The 15870-nt window shown below is 38.4% G+C and overlaps 1 protein-coding gene across 29 annotated transcripts in view; it reads right to left on the bottom strand.

Moving 5' to 3' along the window:
• The window catches only part of Gria2 (glutamate receptor, ionotropic, AMPA2 (alpha 2)), a 122778-nt gene that overhangs the window by 28336 nt on the left and 78572 nt on the right, over positions 1-15870 (bottom strand). For all 29 annotated transcript variants that reach the window (NR_152149.1, NR_152147.2, NR_152148.2 and 26 more), the window contains exons 6-8: positions 12247-12408; positions 892-1059; positions 505-609 (exon numbers count right to left, since the gene is read on the bottom strand). Coding sequence is in view for 7 of the 29 variants with exons in the window: in NM_001357924.2 (NP_001344853.2) it covers positions 505-609; positions 892-1059; positions 12247-12408 (435 nt within the window). In the remaining 22 variants the exon portion in view is untranslated. The remainder of the gene's footprint in view (positions 1-504; positions 610-891; positions 1060-12246; positions 12409-15870) is intronic.

Consider the following 15870-nt stretch of genomic DNA (forward strand, 5'->3'; position numbering starts at 1 on the left):
AAATCACAATCCTCCTGCCCCCGGTCTGTCATTCATAGATTAAAGGCATAAGCAAGTACAACTGGCTCACTTTTCACATTCCTGGATAATTTACATTGTGGAGTAATTATGCAAATATATCCTAAACAGTGATATTTTAGCCAGACTATTTTAAATAAAGATTTTAATTATAAATTTCAACACATGTTTACATGGCTATTTATTTCTTCTAAGCTCATTCAATCTTTAGCAGTTGTCTTATCTTATACTTACAGTCTTCCCTTAAAAATTAAAAAAAAAAAAGTGTATATTTCTGCTTACAGGTACTATCATAGATTCTACTCCACTGTTGCTTACCAAAAGTGAGTCTATTTGATTCAGAAAATTGATCTCAAACCTTATGTTGCTTCTAGAAGTAGCTCACTAATGTCTACATGTATGGGCTTTTTGACCCCAGTTGTGAGGACTCCTCATTGAATCTGCCTGCTCACAGGTAGACCCCACTCTCCAGCCTTCACGTTTTACCTTCCGGGGTCCATTTGTTTTGAGCTCCATGATGTTAATTGTGTAGTTTATTCGTTTTCCGTTCTGGTCAAATTTTATATTTCCAGAGAGACCTTCAACTTGAACCTAATGATGGAATGGAAATAAAGCCCCATTATAATTTTATCAAATCCAAAATACAAACTGTGAAGATTGCTCACACTGACCTAAAATAAATACATAAATAAAAGGTTAGTTTAATGGGTTTCTGTTTAATCTTTAACCTATCTTTGTGTTCTGAGAGAAAATACAGGGCCTGTGTGTTCAGCAGGAGTAAAAGAAGGGTGGCTTATTTAGTTTGGCAGGAAAAACAAACACCACTTTAATGCCTGTGTGAAGTCGCATCAGCACTCATTCTGTGACACTGACCTGCTTGAGGGCCCTTTCTATTTCCACGCCTTGTCCCCAAGGCACAGCTGGGTTGGCCAAACAATCTCCTGCATTTCCTCTCCTGGAGATTTCAATCCTCTGCTTCCGAAGATTGCGGAATGCTTCAGTCATCACTTGGACAGCATCATAAGTCAGGGCCGAAGTATACTAAAAGGAATCGCACACATAAAAATGAGAAAAAATTCAGAGCTTTGCTGTGCATGGGCCTTGCAATGGCCCATGCAATACAAATCGTCCAGGCTGTTCTTGCCTACCAAGCAACACAGATACCAGGTAAAAAGCTCTAAGAAGTTAAACACAGCTCCTCCATCCAGCTATCTTAGAATCCAAGAAAAGTATGTGGACAATGAGACTATGCAACATGCTGTGTCTTCTCAAAATGTCCTAATAGATTAGTGACTTAGCAATTTTAACTGAAACTATTACCTTTTTTTTTTTTAGATCAGTTTTCCATTAAACCAGTACTCTATGCCCAGCCGTGATGATATCTAAACTTTCAAAATGAGAACAAACAAATCTTTGATGTCCAGGAAGAGATTCACTAGTTAAAATAGACAGAAAATAGATGAAATTCTGGGCCCTGAATCTGTAATTCAACCTCGGTGGTAGTCACAATAGAGTGACAGCCGAGCAGTCTTAATCTTCTCCAGCAATGTTTTCTTCCATGGTGAACCAGATCATTTTCTAAATATCATATAGCTTCCACATGCTTCTATTTCCCGAAACTCTTTCTGAGTATGTTGTGTTGTGGAGAATAAGAGGACCCTAGGTACAAGTTCCTGTTTAGGAGAAAAGCCTAAGTCCTCCTGAGTTGGCAGATGAGAGCTGGCCACATTCCTCCAAGGGGGACTCTATTCCAGTGCTCTGATATCTCTCCTCTGGCTTGTTTTAGCACACTTGTTTCTGGAATCACACAGGCAATACTTCTCAACAGCTCACATTCTCTTGCTCTCTCTACTGGCCCATCTCTACAAGAAATCCAACTTCTTTATCTCCTACCACACTTAAAGAAAGAAATAAAAGAAGATTGGGGGCTGAAATTAAGAGATGAGAGAAGGGGAGAGAAAAGGGAAGAAGAAGCAGGAAAAGGCTTCAGACCAATGTACTCTTCCAATTGCTACCCCACTTTTGATTTCCTTTTTAGGATCATGCTTTAAGAGGACTTCCAAATCTGTCTTGTATCTGTCAATTTTCTTTGTTTTCACTACGTGCTGTTCTCCTTTTCTTTTCTTTTTTTTAAAAATGTCTTCTTTTTTCCTTTTTTTATTAGATATTTTCTTTATTTACATTTCAAATGTTATCCCCTTTCCTGGTTTTCCCTCTGAAAACCCCCTCCAGCTGCTCACCAACCCACCCACTCCTGCTTCCCTGTCCTGGCATTCCCATACACTGGGACATCAAGCCTTCTCAGGACCAAGGGCGTCTCCTCCCATTGATGCCCAATAAGGCCATCCTCTGCTACATATGCAGCTGGAGCCATGGGTCCCTCCATGTATACTCTTTTGTTGGTGGTTTAGTCCCTGGGAGCCCTGGAGGTATTAGTTGGTTCATATTGTTGCTCCTCCTATGGGACTGCAAGCTCCTTCAACTCGTTTGGTCCTTTCTCTAGCTCCTTCATTGGTTGGCTATGCTCCATCCAATGGTTGGCTGACAGCATCCATCTCTATATTTATAAGGCTCTGGCAGAGCCTCTCAGGAGACAGCTATATCAGGCTTCTGTCAGTAAGCACTTGTTGGTATCCACAATAGTGTCTGGGTTTGTTGACTGTATATGGGTTGGATCCCCAGGTGGGGTACTCTCTAGATAGTCTTTCCTTCAGTCTTTGCTCCATACTTTGCCTCTTAAATCCTGTGTGAACATTCTTTATTTGTTTCTTTGAACTACCTTCCTCACTAGAATAAATACTTGAGAGAATGATAGATCTTGTCTGTTACCACTGAATTATTATAGACTACAATTGGGTTTGACCTATTGAAAAGACCAGAAATGACAAAGGAATAAAGAGGAAAGGAAATAAGGAGGAAAAAAGGAAGGATTATAGCTTTTTAAAACTCTCCTCAAAAAGACTAGTATAACATGTCCATAACCTTTAAACATAGAAGAAAGTGCTAATAGAATGGACTGCACTTGATTCCTTTCCATTGAAGGTAATCTTCACAATGTTTCAAAGCATCCGTGTATCATTAAAAAACAAAAGCTGCATTATATTCCTATTCAAAGTCATGTTGATTTAAAAGATTTGCTGAAGCAAATAAGAAAGTATATAGCAGATTTTGTCTGTCTCACTATGTGTCTATTTTTATTATCCCACAGTGAAAACATTTATTTTTTTTTTCTGCAGAACATTCAGTTCATTGCCTACTTACCTCTTAGCACTAATGCCTAGGTCTCAGAATAGGTAATGGAACTTAAATTGAATAAGTTGGGTATTAAGAAAATATTGCAATTTGTATTAAAATTATAATAGCTAAAGGCCAAGATCTTTATTAAGGCAGCTTGCTCTCATTACAGGGAGAGACCCACGAGGCTACCCACTAAACTGTTTTAGCAGATAATAACACCCTGCAAACTACATTAGAGACAGGATTAGGATGAACTAAAAAGCATTCTGATCCCTGCAACACATCTGCACTGCAGCTAGGCTGCTCAGTGCTCACAGGGGGGCGGGGCACTGTCCCCTCAACCTCACTCAAATGTTCAAACCTAAACACATGTTAAGCTCATTATCTCTTTAAATTAAAACTCACAGTTAGAAGCACAGTTCTGTGCTGGGAGACACTCGGCCTTCTGTGCCTTTTAACTTCTGCTCTGTGTTTGTGGCTAATTTATTTTCCTAAACAAGTACGCTCACAATTTTGACTGGCAAGTTAAATATTTCCATTTGATTCTATCACTTGCTAAAGTAGATATAAATCAGTTTGAAGGGAACGCGATGACAGTGTAACAATCTTCCATCTCTAGAAACAACTGCTGTAGCTCTGCCTTGATGTTTATATTTTGTGAACTCTCTCAGCCGAATTGGGAATTTATCCTTCAGTGGGGGGTCATTTGGCTTAGCTCTTCACACAGGCCCCACATCATCACAGCAGCACAAGAAATCTGAGAAATCGTTTTCATGGTCCATTTTCCAAATGTATTCTTTACTCCATTTTAAGTGCATCTTTATTGAGACTTATTTTTCAGAGAGAAAATGAAATGTGAATTTTAAATGTTTGTCATGTCCAACAATATGCAAATCATTCAATAATGCAATAGTGTAATCACTGATACTACGAGATGGCCATTTCTAACACCAGAGAAGGTAATAGAGAGGAAAATGTTTGTGTTTATCTCATCTTATGCATATGAATGTAGAAAGGATGCCATGACTACAGTACAAGATTTTGCTGATTATCACATGAGGCCATGTTTTCTGACATATTAGCTAAGTCTTGAAAACATAGAAAGCCTGGCGTGGTTGCACATGCCTTTAATCCCAGCACTCGGGAGGCACAGGCAGGTGGATTTCTGAGTTCGAGGCCAGCCTGGTCTACAAAGTGAGTTCCAGGACAGCCAGGGCTACACAGAGAAACCCTGTCTCAAAACAAACAAACAAACAAACAAACAAAAAAGAAAGAAAGAAAAAGAAAACAGAGAAAATGATATTTATACAAAAATACAAGCCATTAGCCACCACTGAAATTGTTTAAGTCCTATATTGGGAACCACAGAGCTTGTATGTTAGATAGCAGGCCTGCACTCCTCTGCTATCGAGAATGGTTACCAAAGAGGTGCTATGTGATGCTTCTTAAAGATACATAAACTATCTGTTGGGTGTGGGCATGTACTGACCAGCATGGTGAAGGAAGGGAGTCCTCGTTCACTTAGGTCTCTATATGGTGTTTGTGGATACAAAACATGCAAAGGTACAAATAGTTTTATTTGTGACCTGGTAGTTACAGAACATCTGAAGCCTCAAATCATTTTATTCTGATTTTATAGGTGAAGATTCCAGATCATAAAGTTGTCTTTTACACAAAACCCCAGAAGTTTGCTATAAGGGAAAAATTTGAAGCCAGCTCTCTGTCATTTTAGAGATAATGGCATGGCTCTCTGGTTTGCCGTAGGCCAGGTGTTCTCAACTCTTGGGTTCCACCTAAGACCATTGGAAAACACAGAGATTTACATTAATGATTTGTAACAGTTGTAAAATTAGAGTTATGAAACAGCAACAAAAATAATTTTATGGTCACAGTGTTACTACAAAATGAGGAATTACATCAAAACAGCACAACATTAGGAAAGTTGAGAGCCGCTGACCTAGGCTGTCACTATGTAAAACAGAGAATAGTGACTCCTAAGAAGCCATACCATGATAGTTGCCATTTCATTGGGTAAATGTGTTAAATAAGTAGATGAATAGAAAATAGAGTTGGCAAATAGTAAAATAGGCTAAATGTGTAAGTTATTGGCCAGCAATTTATTTTGATTACTATCAATCTTGCTGTAAAGCAAAGGTATTTTCACTTGCTTTGAAAATCACTCTCTGTTTTATAGAAAACAGAATTCTATGGTACAGTCATTTCAGAAATAGGTCACTCACACAGTAAAGAGTTTAGCCTAAGACATCTGAATGGTAATTCCCACCTGCTTAGCACTGTCAAACATTTAAAACATTCCTTAACAATACCTTAATTTCTGTAAAAATAATCTTTCCTATGACATCCTTCAGGATGAAAGTTTTGCTGCTTGGTAAAAATCCTCATACTCATATCTAAGAGAGCACCCATTATTTAGTTAAACTACAACATACCTTTGCAGAATCTAATACAATCTAATATTCTTATTCTTTGCTTTCCAAAGTAATTATCAACAGGATCAAAGTAATGGGTGCTATGAAAGTTAAGTACATTTATAAGAAAGATTTAGCAAGTCTTTTATTTTAATTCCTCACAATATCCGTGAATCAAATAGAGACTCATGGAGAGAGAACAGCAGGAGCCTGAAATTATTCACTTATCTTAATTTAAAATTCACGGACTGTCCACCCTCTCAAAGAGCTGTCTGTGATAAGGTCATCTTTAATTTACTGTAAAGCATCTTGAACATGTGCCCTTTGGATCCACACTTCGTAGAGGCATGAAACTGTCATGGAACTTCATCTCTTTAGCAATCACACCAGCCAGAGAGGCACAGTTCCCAAGAGGGAGATGGGAGCTCAGTGTAAAGCAACTAGAATTAGCAACTATTATTATTTTCCCTGAATAACAAAAATAATCTCAATGACTATGACAAAAAGGTCTGTTATTTTCAAAGGAACACACACACACACAGACAGACACACACACACACGCCTAAAATAATCAAGATTGTTGATTTCGATAAAAATCTTACTTAAGGAGCAAGCCTCTTGATTCAGACACTTGGAATTACATACTTAGAGTTTCAAACTTGTACCTAAAGCTAATTAGACAAACTAAAATAAACCAAGAAGCTCAGTTTAAAGCACTGTCTGGGTTGAGTCAGCTACAGTAAGGACTGGTTTGGAGTCTCATTTCGTGGCTGAGTCAATCACACTTTTCTGTGCCCAGTTCCTTGTGGTTGACAACTTAGGAGGAAACGGGCTGAACCTGTGAGACGCAACCCTGCTGGGGGTCACATATCAGATATCCTCCATATCAAATATTTACATTTTGATTCCTCACAGTAACAAAACTACATTTATGAAGTAGCAACGACATGATTTTTATGATTAGGGCTCACTGCAACATGAGGAACTGTATTAAAGGGCCACTGCATTAGAAAGGTTGAAAACCACTATGCTAAAATGATTCTGGCTTAAATTGCCACACTTGGTGATCAAAGATGTCTACCCACCAGTCTTTGGGATCTTTGCATAATGAAGAGACCATGAGTGAGAGCAGAGAGTTGGCAAAGATTGGAAATATTAATGTAGCCTTTACTATAGACTGAGATTGACCTTTTATATAATTGTCGCAGCAGAGATTTCAAAGATACCTTCCTGTCTTACAAGTGCTCTTCGGGGGGAAGAAATGAGTCAATGCAATGGAGCACAGATGTCCTTTGTTACAATTATAAACAGGAATAATTCCCCTAAATAGCACAATATATTTATTTGCAAGCACCTTTCAGGATATATTATCTTAGCAACATCAGCTTTGTAATTTTATGGAATTAATTTATATATGTCTTTTTAACTATAAAGTACAAAGACTTAAAGGCACCAAACTTTCAGGTGTGATGAGAAAGTTGCATTAATGTTTGCAGTAGTAAATGCTGAGTCTTAGCTGTGTCTATGGTCAGTTTAAATACTCAAAAGGCAGAATTCATTCTATTAGGCCACCAGGGTACTATTTAATGCGTTATGCTAGTTACCAGACTGAAAAAAAAAAGATTATGCTATTTTCAGAAGGCCCAATAATACTCTTAGGGCAGCAATTAAGAAAGTTTGAGAATGTGTTAAGTGGATTCCTGAGTAAAATGAGATTCTGGTGCGAGAGGCATTATTTAAAGTGCCATTCAGACATGAGTCCCTGGTAGTAGCTGCTCTCCTTACTGCCATCAGGACAATAAAAAAGAGTGCAGCAACAGTTAGCATCTGAAAAGGAAGTACGGACAGCCATATCTTGCAAGATGTAGCCTCTGACAACATAAAATCTCTCTTAATATGGAAATAGTTATAATTTTTATATACTTGTAAGTCTACGTATACTCTCTATCTCCTCCTGAAATCTTCAAGAGAGGTGAATGATCTATTTCCATTGTCCCTTGTAAAACAAAGCCAGAAAATGGAAAAAAAGAAAAAAAAAGAAAAGAAAAAAGAAAAAGAAAAAAAAGAAAAAAGAAAAAAGAAAAAAAAAGAAAAAAGAAGAAGAAAGAAAAAGAAAAAAAGAAAAAAAGAAGAAAAAAAAGGGGGAAAAAAACAAAAAAAAAAAACCAAAGCCAGGCTAGATTACAAACAGCCTCATTTCACTACAAATCTATCCTGTGAGCCTGTCCTGTGCTCATTATATAATTAAGAACTACTATCACGTGCTTCTCAGGGTCTTGCTTTTTTTTTTTTTTTTTTTTTTGTATCTGCATATATCTCTTAACTGTAAATAGATACAAATGGTTGTAATGTCTGCAATTATTTCTTTTACAAATAAATTAAGGAAGAATGGTAATGTGATAAATGCATTTGTTTATACCCATCTGTAGGCACAATGTTGGCTCCACCCTGGCCTGCCTGAACAATTTTGAGATACCTTTCTCCCTTGTGATTCTTGCAACAACTTGTTGCCAGGGAATCCAGTTACCATCTTGTAAGCAACTGATCAGCACCCACCTCCTGAATGTTACAGCCTTTCATCATGCTGGGCATGGAACTCAGAGCCCCATACCTGTCAGGTCAGTACTCCCAGACTCTGCACAGTCCTTAGATACCTCTATTCAGTTCCCAGACTGATGTGAGATTTCTGTTTTCCTGGACTGGAAAACTTTCGTATAGTTTTTCCTCTACTTAGAGCCTCTGATCCCCTGCTCTATGGAACTTACTCACCTTCAGGTTTCAAACACCTTTGCTTCTTCCAAGAATCCTTTCTACCCTGTAACCTACCCAGCATGATCATTATGTGTAAGACCTCCCTCTACTTGTATATGCAGGAAGTTTATTTGAAGGCACTATTTTTCTGTCTTTATTTTACATCTTTGTGATGGATCAGCTACCAACAATATGACTTTTACTTAAAAGCAAAGGGATTAAAACTAACAGCATTAAGAATAATTAAGAATAAGGAGTTACAGAGACAAAGTTTGGAGCTGAGATGAAAGGATGGTCCATGTAGAGACTGCCATATCCAGGGATCCACCCCATAATCAGCATCCAAACGCTGACACCATTGCATACACTAGCAAGATTTTATCGAAAGGACCCAGATGTAGCTGTCTCTTGTGAGACTATGCCGGGGCCTAGCAAACACAGAAGTGGATGCTCACAGTCAGCTAATGGATGGATCACAGGGCTCCCAATGGAGGAGCTAGATAAAGTACCCAAGGAGCTAAAGGGATCTGCAACCCTATAGGTGGAACAACATTATGAACTAACCAGTACCCCGGAGCTCTTGACTCTAGCTGCATATGTATCAAAAGATGGCCTAGTCGGCCATCACTGGAAAGAGAGGCCCATTGGACACGCAAACTTTATATGCCCCAGTACAGGGGAACGCCAGGGCCAAAAAGGGGGAGTGGGTGGGTAGGGGAGTGGGGGTTGGTGGGTATGGGGGACTTTCAGTATAGCATTGGAAATGTAAATGAGCTAAATACCTAATAAAAATGGAAAAGGAAAAAAAAGAAAAAAAAGAATAATTTAATTGCAAATACATGACAGCAGAGGTCAAGAATGACTTCTGAAGGAAAAGAAGAGTCCTTGAAACAGAGGTACTCAATGTCACCTCCGTTGAATGGTGTAAAAAACTATTGTTTAGGGAGCTGACCTACAGCTTCAATAGGAAGATGCCATTTGATCAAGCATGAAGAAATATAACTGTCTTCTTACTTGTGAAGAGAAATAAAAGAAGAGAATTTTTTCAAAAAGGAAATGGCTAATATAGAGACACTAAGTGGGAAAATGTCAGTGTGTAAGGAGTAAAAGGGAGAAAAACACAGCTACAGCAAATTTGGTGGGGGGACATTATCAAGAATTGAGGTCACATGGGAGTGGGAGAACATGAGCAATGCCTATGTCAAGAAGATGACTTTGGTGTTCATGCCAAGTGCAGAGGGATCCTGGGGCTTTGGGAGGAGAATTATGACACGCTATAACTACATTTTACAGGGAGTACAGAAATAGAAGGGACAGGAAACAGAGGAAGCCAGAGAGTAATTTCTCAAGAAAGCCCCATAACAGAGCAGACAGTGAATGTGGTGGCTGGGTTTGGACTCGTCGTAGAGGACAAGACAAAGCAAGCTGAGAAGTGAGACAGGGCTAGATTTGCTGCAGGGTGGATCTGGGCTTCGAGAGGAAGGATGGTGATAATATTTTCAAATGTTTGGTCTGAACAGCACATAAGGTGAGAGTTGTCATCATATTTTACAGGAAAGACAGCGTAAAGAGGAATTTGCAGAGGCTGAAGAGGACAAAAATCTCAACGGGAAAATCAAAAGCTTCTGAGAAATAATAAAGATGTCAACAGGATCGTTTCTGCCAATGCTACAAAGTGATTATTGGTTTCTGATGTAAAAGCCATACCACTTACGAGTCCTGCCTGTCTTTTTACAAGTTCCAAATGATTTCGTACAACAGCATACGATTTGAGGTTTTCTATTTGTTATGCTGGAGCATGACATTGAGTCTCCATATGACTCTCCTTCCCAAGTCCCCTTCCATACGTTTCTTTCAGTTCTAGCTTCATGTGAAAACTATTCTGGCGCCCCCTACAGAGAGCCATCCTTAACCCCCTTCCCACATTTTGTCCTAATCATCTTCAGGGACTTGGCTCATTTGACACACTTTATTATATTTGCTCATCAACATATTTGTGTTTTCTTTTATACTGAGCATTCTCAAGAGCAAAATTCATATTTTTTCATTTCTTTTGCGTAATTCATTTCCTGGCCCTCTAGTATAAGAGCAATATGTTTCTACATTAGAATGAAATTCCTTCCCAGTCATGAATTTCCCCCCAAAGCTTTCAGTGATCTCTATGAAGCCTCTGAGGTAAAATAGAGAAATCACAACATCTTCTACTTGGAATAGACCTTCACAACTGGCTAAAGTTCCCTGGGTTTTGGAAAAGGATTGGAGACACAATGAGCCTTTATTAGGATCTATGGTTTTCACGCTATGCTCAAAAACTACTAAATGGTATTTAGTCTTTACAACAGCTGAGAAATAGCAGCCATGATCGTGCTGTATGAATGAGAAAACTGATCTGGGTCAAATGCAGATTCCAAACCTATTTTAAACTAATAAACCTTCCTTCTTTGCAGTATCCCACTAGGATGTACCATCATGAACTTGCTGAAAATTAGGGAAAGCAGACAAAAGGAAGACATTGTAAACAGAAATGGAGCAAAGAAAAGGGTAAGCTCAACAGATTAAATTCTGGGACTATGTTTCAGCAAAAATTTCACAGAATGCATTTCTAGATTCCTCTCTCCCCGTCCGTCTTGGTACAAGACATGTGCAACCAAATCATCATGTGGATTGCAGGAGACAAAACTAAATCCATTTTTCTTTTGTTTCTCACAGAGGGAGTATGGGGATGCCACAGTGAGCGTTGAAGACTTTGAAGAGCAGTTAAGGGTGTGAGAAGAATGCACTCTCCACTACATATCTTACACTGAAAGTATCAGGGGCCTGAAGTTTAAGGAAGGGATGGATGAGCGCTTAAACTTCCATGAAGCCAGATGGAGACATGTCTTATTACACCAAGTGTCCAACGCCATTCTCAGAAACTGTGTTGCATGACAGTATTCCATAGGATTTCACAATAGACAGCATGAGTGCTAAATTCAAGGTCACTAAACAAGTAGTCACTTACCTTTTAGAAAATAATAACACAAGTCATTTTTTAAACATATTACAAAATTGAAGTTTTCTGAAACTGATTCAAAAATTAAAAGAATCTATTTATGTATCCTAAACATAGCTCCTCAAACTTTCTATAATATACCTAGGAAATTTTTACAAATACACACACGCACACATATATATATATACACACACATAAATATATAAATGCACATATATATATAATAACTGTTTCTATCGCCTTTCTTATGTTTCTAGGTTACTCATTATCAATCGTTTTATACATACAATACACACACCAAACCATATGCTGATTGTCTAAACTATACACAAGAGAGTTGATTGAAGGTTGAAAAAGTTCATATCTGCTGTTCTTTACTGTATTTATAGTCAAAATACTGTAAATGAGAGCCAGAACCTTTTTTTCCATGGATCTTAAGTTTTATAATGCCTCCTTAGACAAGGCTTCCCGAGACATATAATTTCTGTTTTTGTCTGCTGTCTGTTTCATGACTTACTCTTCCTTCCCATGCTATGGTCTTTTGCCTGTCTAGCCTTCCAGTACTGTCAGTGAAGTCAATAATCTGTACAAAGTTCCTACTTGATCATCCACACAATATAAAATGTCCACTGGATAAATAAATGAATGAAGACATTGTGCTGATGCAGGCACAGGAACAGGACAGGAAAACACCATTTTTCTTATCTACAAAAGCAAAATGTTAGAAGTGTGCTCATCGGTCTGCTTGCCCGCCATCTCTTGTGCTGCACACTTCTCCCTCCAGAATTTTCTAATCTCCTTCTTTCCCTTAATGCAAACCTTAATTGTCGCTGTGTGTGCTCCAGGGTATTCTTTCTCTTCGAGTGTTGACCATCTTTCTATAAATTTAGACACCAGGGAGTCGTCGTAGTCTACAATCTGAAATCCAGAGACATTTGCTCCTCCAAACTGAATTTTCAGCAGGTCTCCATCAGTAAATCCCTAGGCATAAAAACAGATTTGTGTTATCCCTGTGGGTTGTAACCTTTCCTGTACCTCTCCCCATGTTATGTCTTGGCCAGTTAAACACACACAGGAGACATAAAATGCCTTCAAAAAGATTTCATGTATTTAACAGCTAGTACTTGTCAGCACACCTCATATAAAATAGGAATCATGGCAGGTCCCTAATCAATATGTTTACTGACTGGCCATCTGATGTAGAGCTCACCGGAGAATTTACATAGAAATTTTCTCTCATACTGAGTCAGCTTCCATGGGTCAGGTAAGGACTGGATTTCCTTCATTGAATTTATCATGGAGCACAGCTGTGTGCTTACATATGGAAATCATTGATCAAACTATTCTCAGTTAAACTTATCAGTCACCTACTGGATAAAATATTTTTAAAATGAAAAGGGAAAAGCAAACAACTAAAAAAGCAAACAACTAATTGTTGTTCTAAATTGTTTAACAGAAATGCAATTTTATATTAAATGAGAAACAAATTAAAATAACAATTAAATTTTATCAGTCAGTTGGGGGATTAAGGGCATGTGTTCTGCTCTTAGAGAGGACCCAAGTTCCTTTCCAATATCTACAATGGGCAGGTCACATCCTCTAGTAACTACTTCGATGTCATCTTCTCACAAATACAGGCTTTGCAGTCATGTACACACATATAATGGATTTTTTAATTTAAAAATTTTTTTAAACCTTTCTTACTCTTTCTTTTTATTTATTTATTCATTTATTATATGTAAGTACACTGTAGCTGTCTTCAGACACTCCAGAAGAGGGAGTCAGATCTCATTACAGATGGTTGTGAGCCACCATGTGGTTGCTGGGATTTGAACTCCTGACCTTCGGAAGAGCAGTCGGGTGCTCTTACCCACTGAGCCATAATCATTTTAATTCAAAATTTAATTTTTTCAATTTAAAATTTCATTCAGTGGCTCTGGCATGAAAGAATCAATTCAAAGCACCATGTTACATTTTCATAAATCAAAATATTGTTTTGTGATTAAATATTAAATGAATTTATTCAAGGATAGAAATCAAATTTCAATAAGGAAATTATTAATGTATTCACATTTTAAATATATTCATTCTATCGTACATAACGATTAAATATATCCTGAATTAAGCATTAATCTTTTATTTGTAGTTAATATTTAAAACAAGAATTATTACTTTTTTTTTTTTTACCTTGGCAAAGAAAGCTTCTTGTTAGCCCACAATTTTGTTTCTACATAAGCGGTGCTAAACGGATTCTGGATCTCTGCTGTGCAAGTGCGGCACATCCAGATGCTTAGCTGGAAGCCTCCAAGGAGGGAGGAACAATCACGGCCCCTTTAGTTAGCTTCGGCTCTTCATGGTGTGCTTTCTAAAAACCTCCAGTCTTCTGTGCAAATGTGTGTGTGTGGTCACACTCTGGGAATAGCACGATGGGAGACTAAAGGCAGGGCTCAGAATTCTGCATGAAGGATCTTCTTGATATGTCTAGGTGTCCAGGAATCCATTTGATAATTTTATATGTTGCTTTGATCTATAGGCCTTTCTTAGTTCTAAATAATAACTCATATCCATAACTTTTTGAACAGAATTTCCCAGAGCAAGTAGAAGCCACTCCATCTTAATCCTAGGACAGTGACAAGAATATCTGTTTCTGCGTTCAGAATGCCCCCTCTGCCTTCATGCACTTGGGAACAGAACAGGGCAGTTTATGTGACACAGAGCAACAGAGAATCAGATTTACCCAAATATCAACTGGACCCCATTCTTGCTGTTTTCTCCCCATCTTGGTTCTATTGAGGCCTCACAGGTTGCTGCTCTCATCAAATTCTCAGTAATGTGCACATGGAGCCAAGGTCTGCCTCTCCGGACTGAGGAAGAGTGTACACAGCAAGAGCAGGAGCCACCTGTGTGCTTCCAGTGCTTGGTGCTTGACACATGTCTCCTGTCCCTGCCCCGCCTCATGCCTCATCTGTTTAGTGCACTGAGATAAAGCCTCTAACTTCCTATCTTGCTGGCAGTTTTGGTCTCATTATCTCTTTCTTTGGGTTTCATTTAATTTTATTCATACTGTCACCTTACTCTGATTATACAACGAACAGCTTCAACTGAAGTCCTTGATAGGTTTGATGCTGGCCTAAATAAGGATCTGCATTTATCCAACATTTTCTTTCTTTACTTTTTGGCACATTTTGAACAGTTTCCCAGAGATGATAGAAGCCATTCTGTTATAATCCTTGGGCAGTGACAAAACAATCAATTTCTGGGTTTAGAATGCTATCTGCCCTCACGAACTTTGGAAGAGAATAATGCATTTTTCATATATATGTGAAACAGGAGGAGAAAGGAGAAAGAGAGTGGATGAGAAAGAAGAGGAGGAGGAGAATTAGAAGACAGAGGGGAGACAGAGACACAAAGAGAGCTAGACAAGTCAGATGCAATATCTCACCAAATTAAAACCATCCTATCATTTAGGGAGATGTATTCACCAGACTGAAAACCAAGTGATTCTTACCAATTGTGAAGCCTACATACTCTAAATGGTTATTAACAAGTTAAATCCATGAGAAGAGCAGAGAGGATAAACATGAGCACAGGGTCTTATGACCCTCATCATATTATGGATCACTTAACCTTTCAAAGGCTACAAAGAGAACTTAATTAGAGCCAGCATCTAAAGAAAGAAGTCCACCCTTTAGCATCTCTTAAAATAGCTTATCAGTATGTGAGGAGTTTAAAGAATCTTTTACAACCACCCCTTCTAGCATACATAAGGCACTGGCCACAGGAAAGTGTTAATTTCCTATTGAGAACTTGGAGGATAAAAACCCTTTAACATCAAGAGGCAGTTTTCAGACTTCAACATCATGAAGGGTCAAATTCTCAGACATTCCAGTAGAGTCAGAACTCCTTCACAACTACCCGAAGCTTGTGAGTAGAGGAAATCAGGCATTCAGGGAAGAGAAAACAGACCCTAATTCAGCATCCAAGATAATTTAGGTAGATTTCTAAATAGAATCATGACCAAAGCATGGACTTGCTCCCTTAGACAACAGTGCTTTCCTTTTTCATGGCATTACATAGCAACTCTCAAATTGATGAGACACCTTCTGTCATTATTTCTCAATGTTCCAATATAATCTTCTCCATCTGGACATTTTTAAAGATCGCAGCTTTCACTGTGGCACTGTGCTCTTCTATCAAATGGCACAATTCACACAGGGACTGAGTGTACAGGCTGTTTCAGGCTTGGAACCGAGCTGGGCAAAACTCATTGCAGAGCCTCGTCTCCTGTTAACCCTTGTGTCTACACAGAGTCTTTTCTAACCTCCTAGGTACACACTAAAAGGAAAATCCCAGAGGATTGCTATAGGAGCTTGTAGCCCTGTCACTCAGGGTACTCACTGATACTAACTCTCAGCGAAAACACTATTTATTGAAGTGTTTGTT

This window comes from Mus musculus, chromosome 3 (assembly GCF_000001635.26).
Source record: "Mus musculus strain C57BL/6J chromosome 3, GRCm38.p6 C57BL/6J".
NCBI lineage: Eukaryota > Metazoa > Chordata > Mammalia > Rodentia > Muridae > Mus > Mus musculus.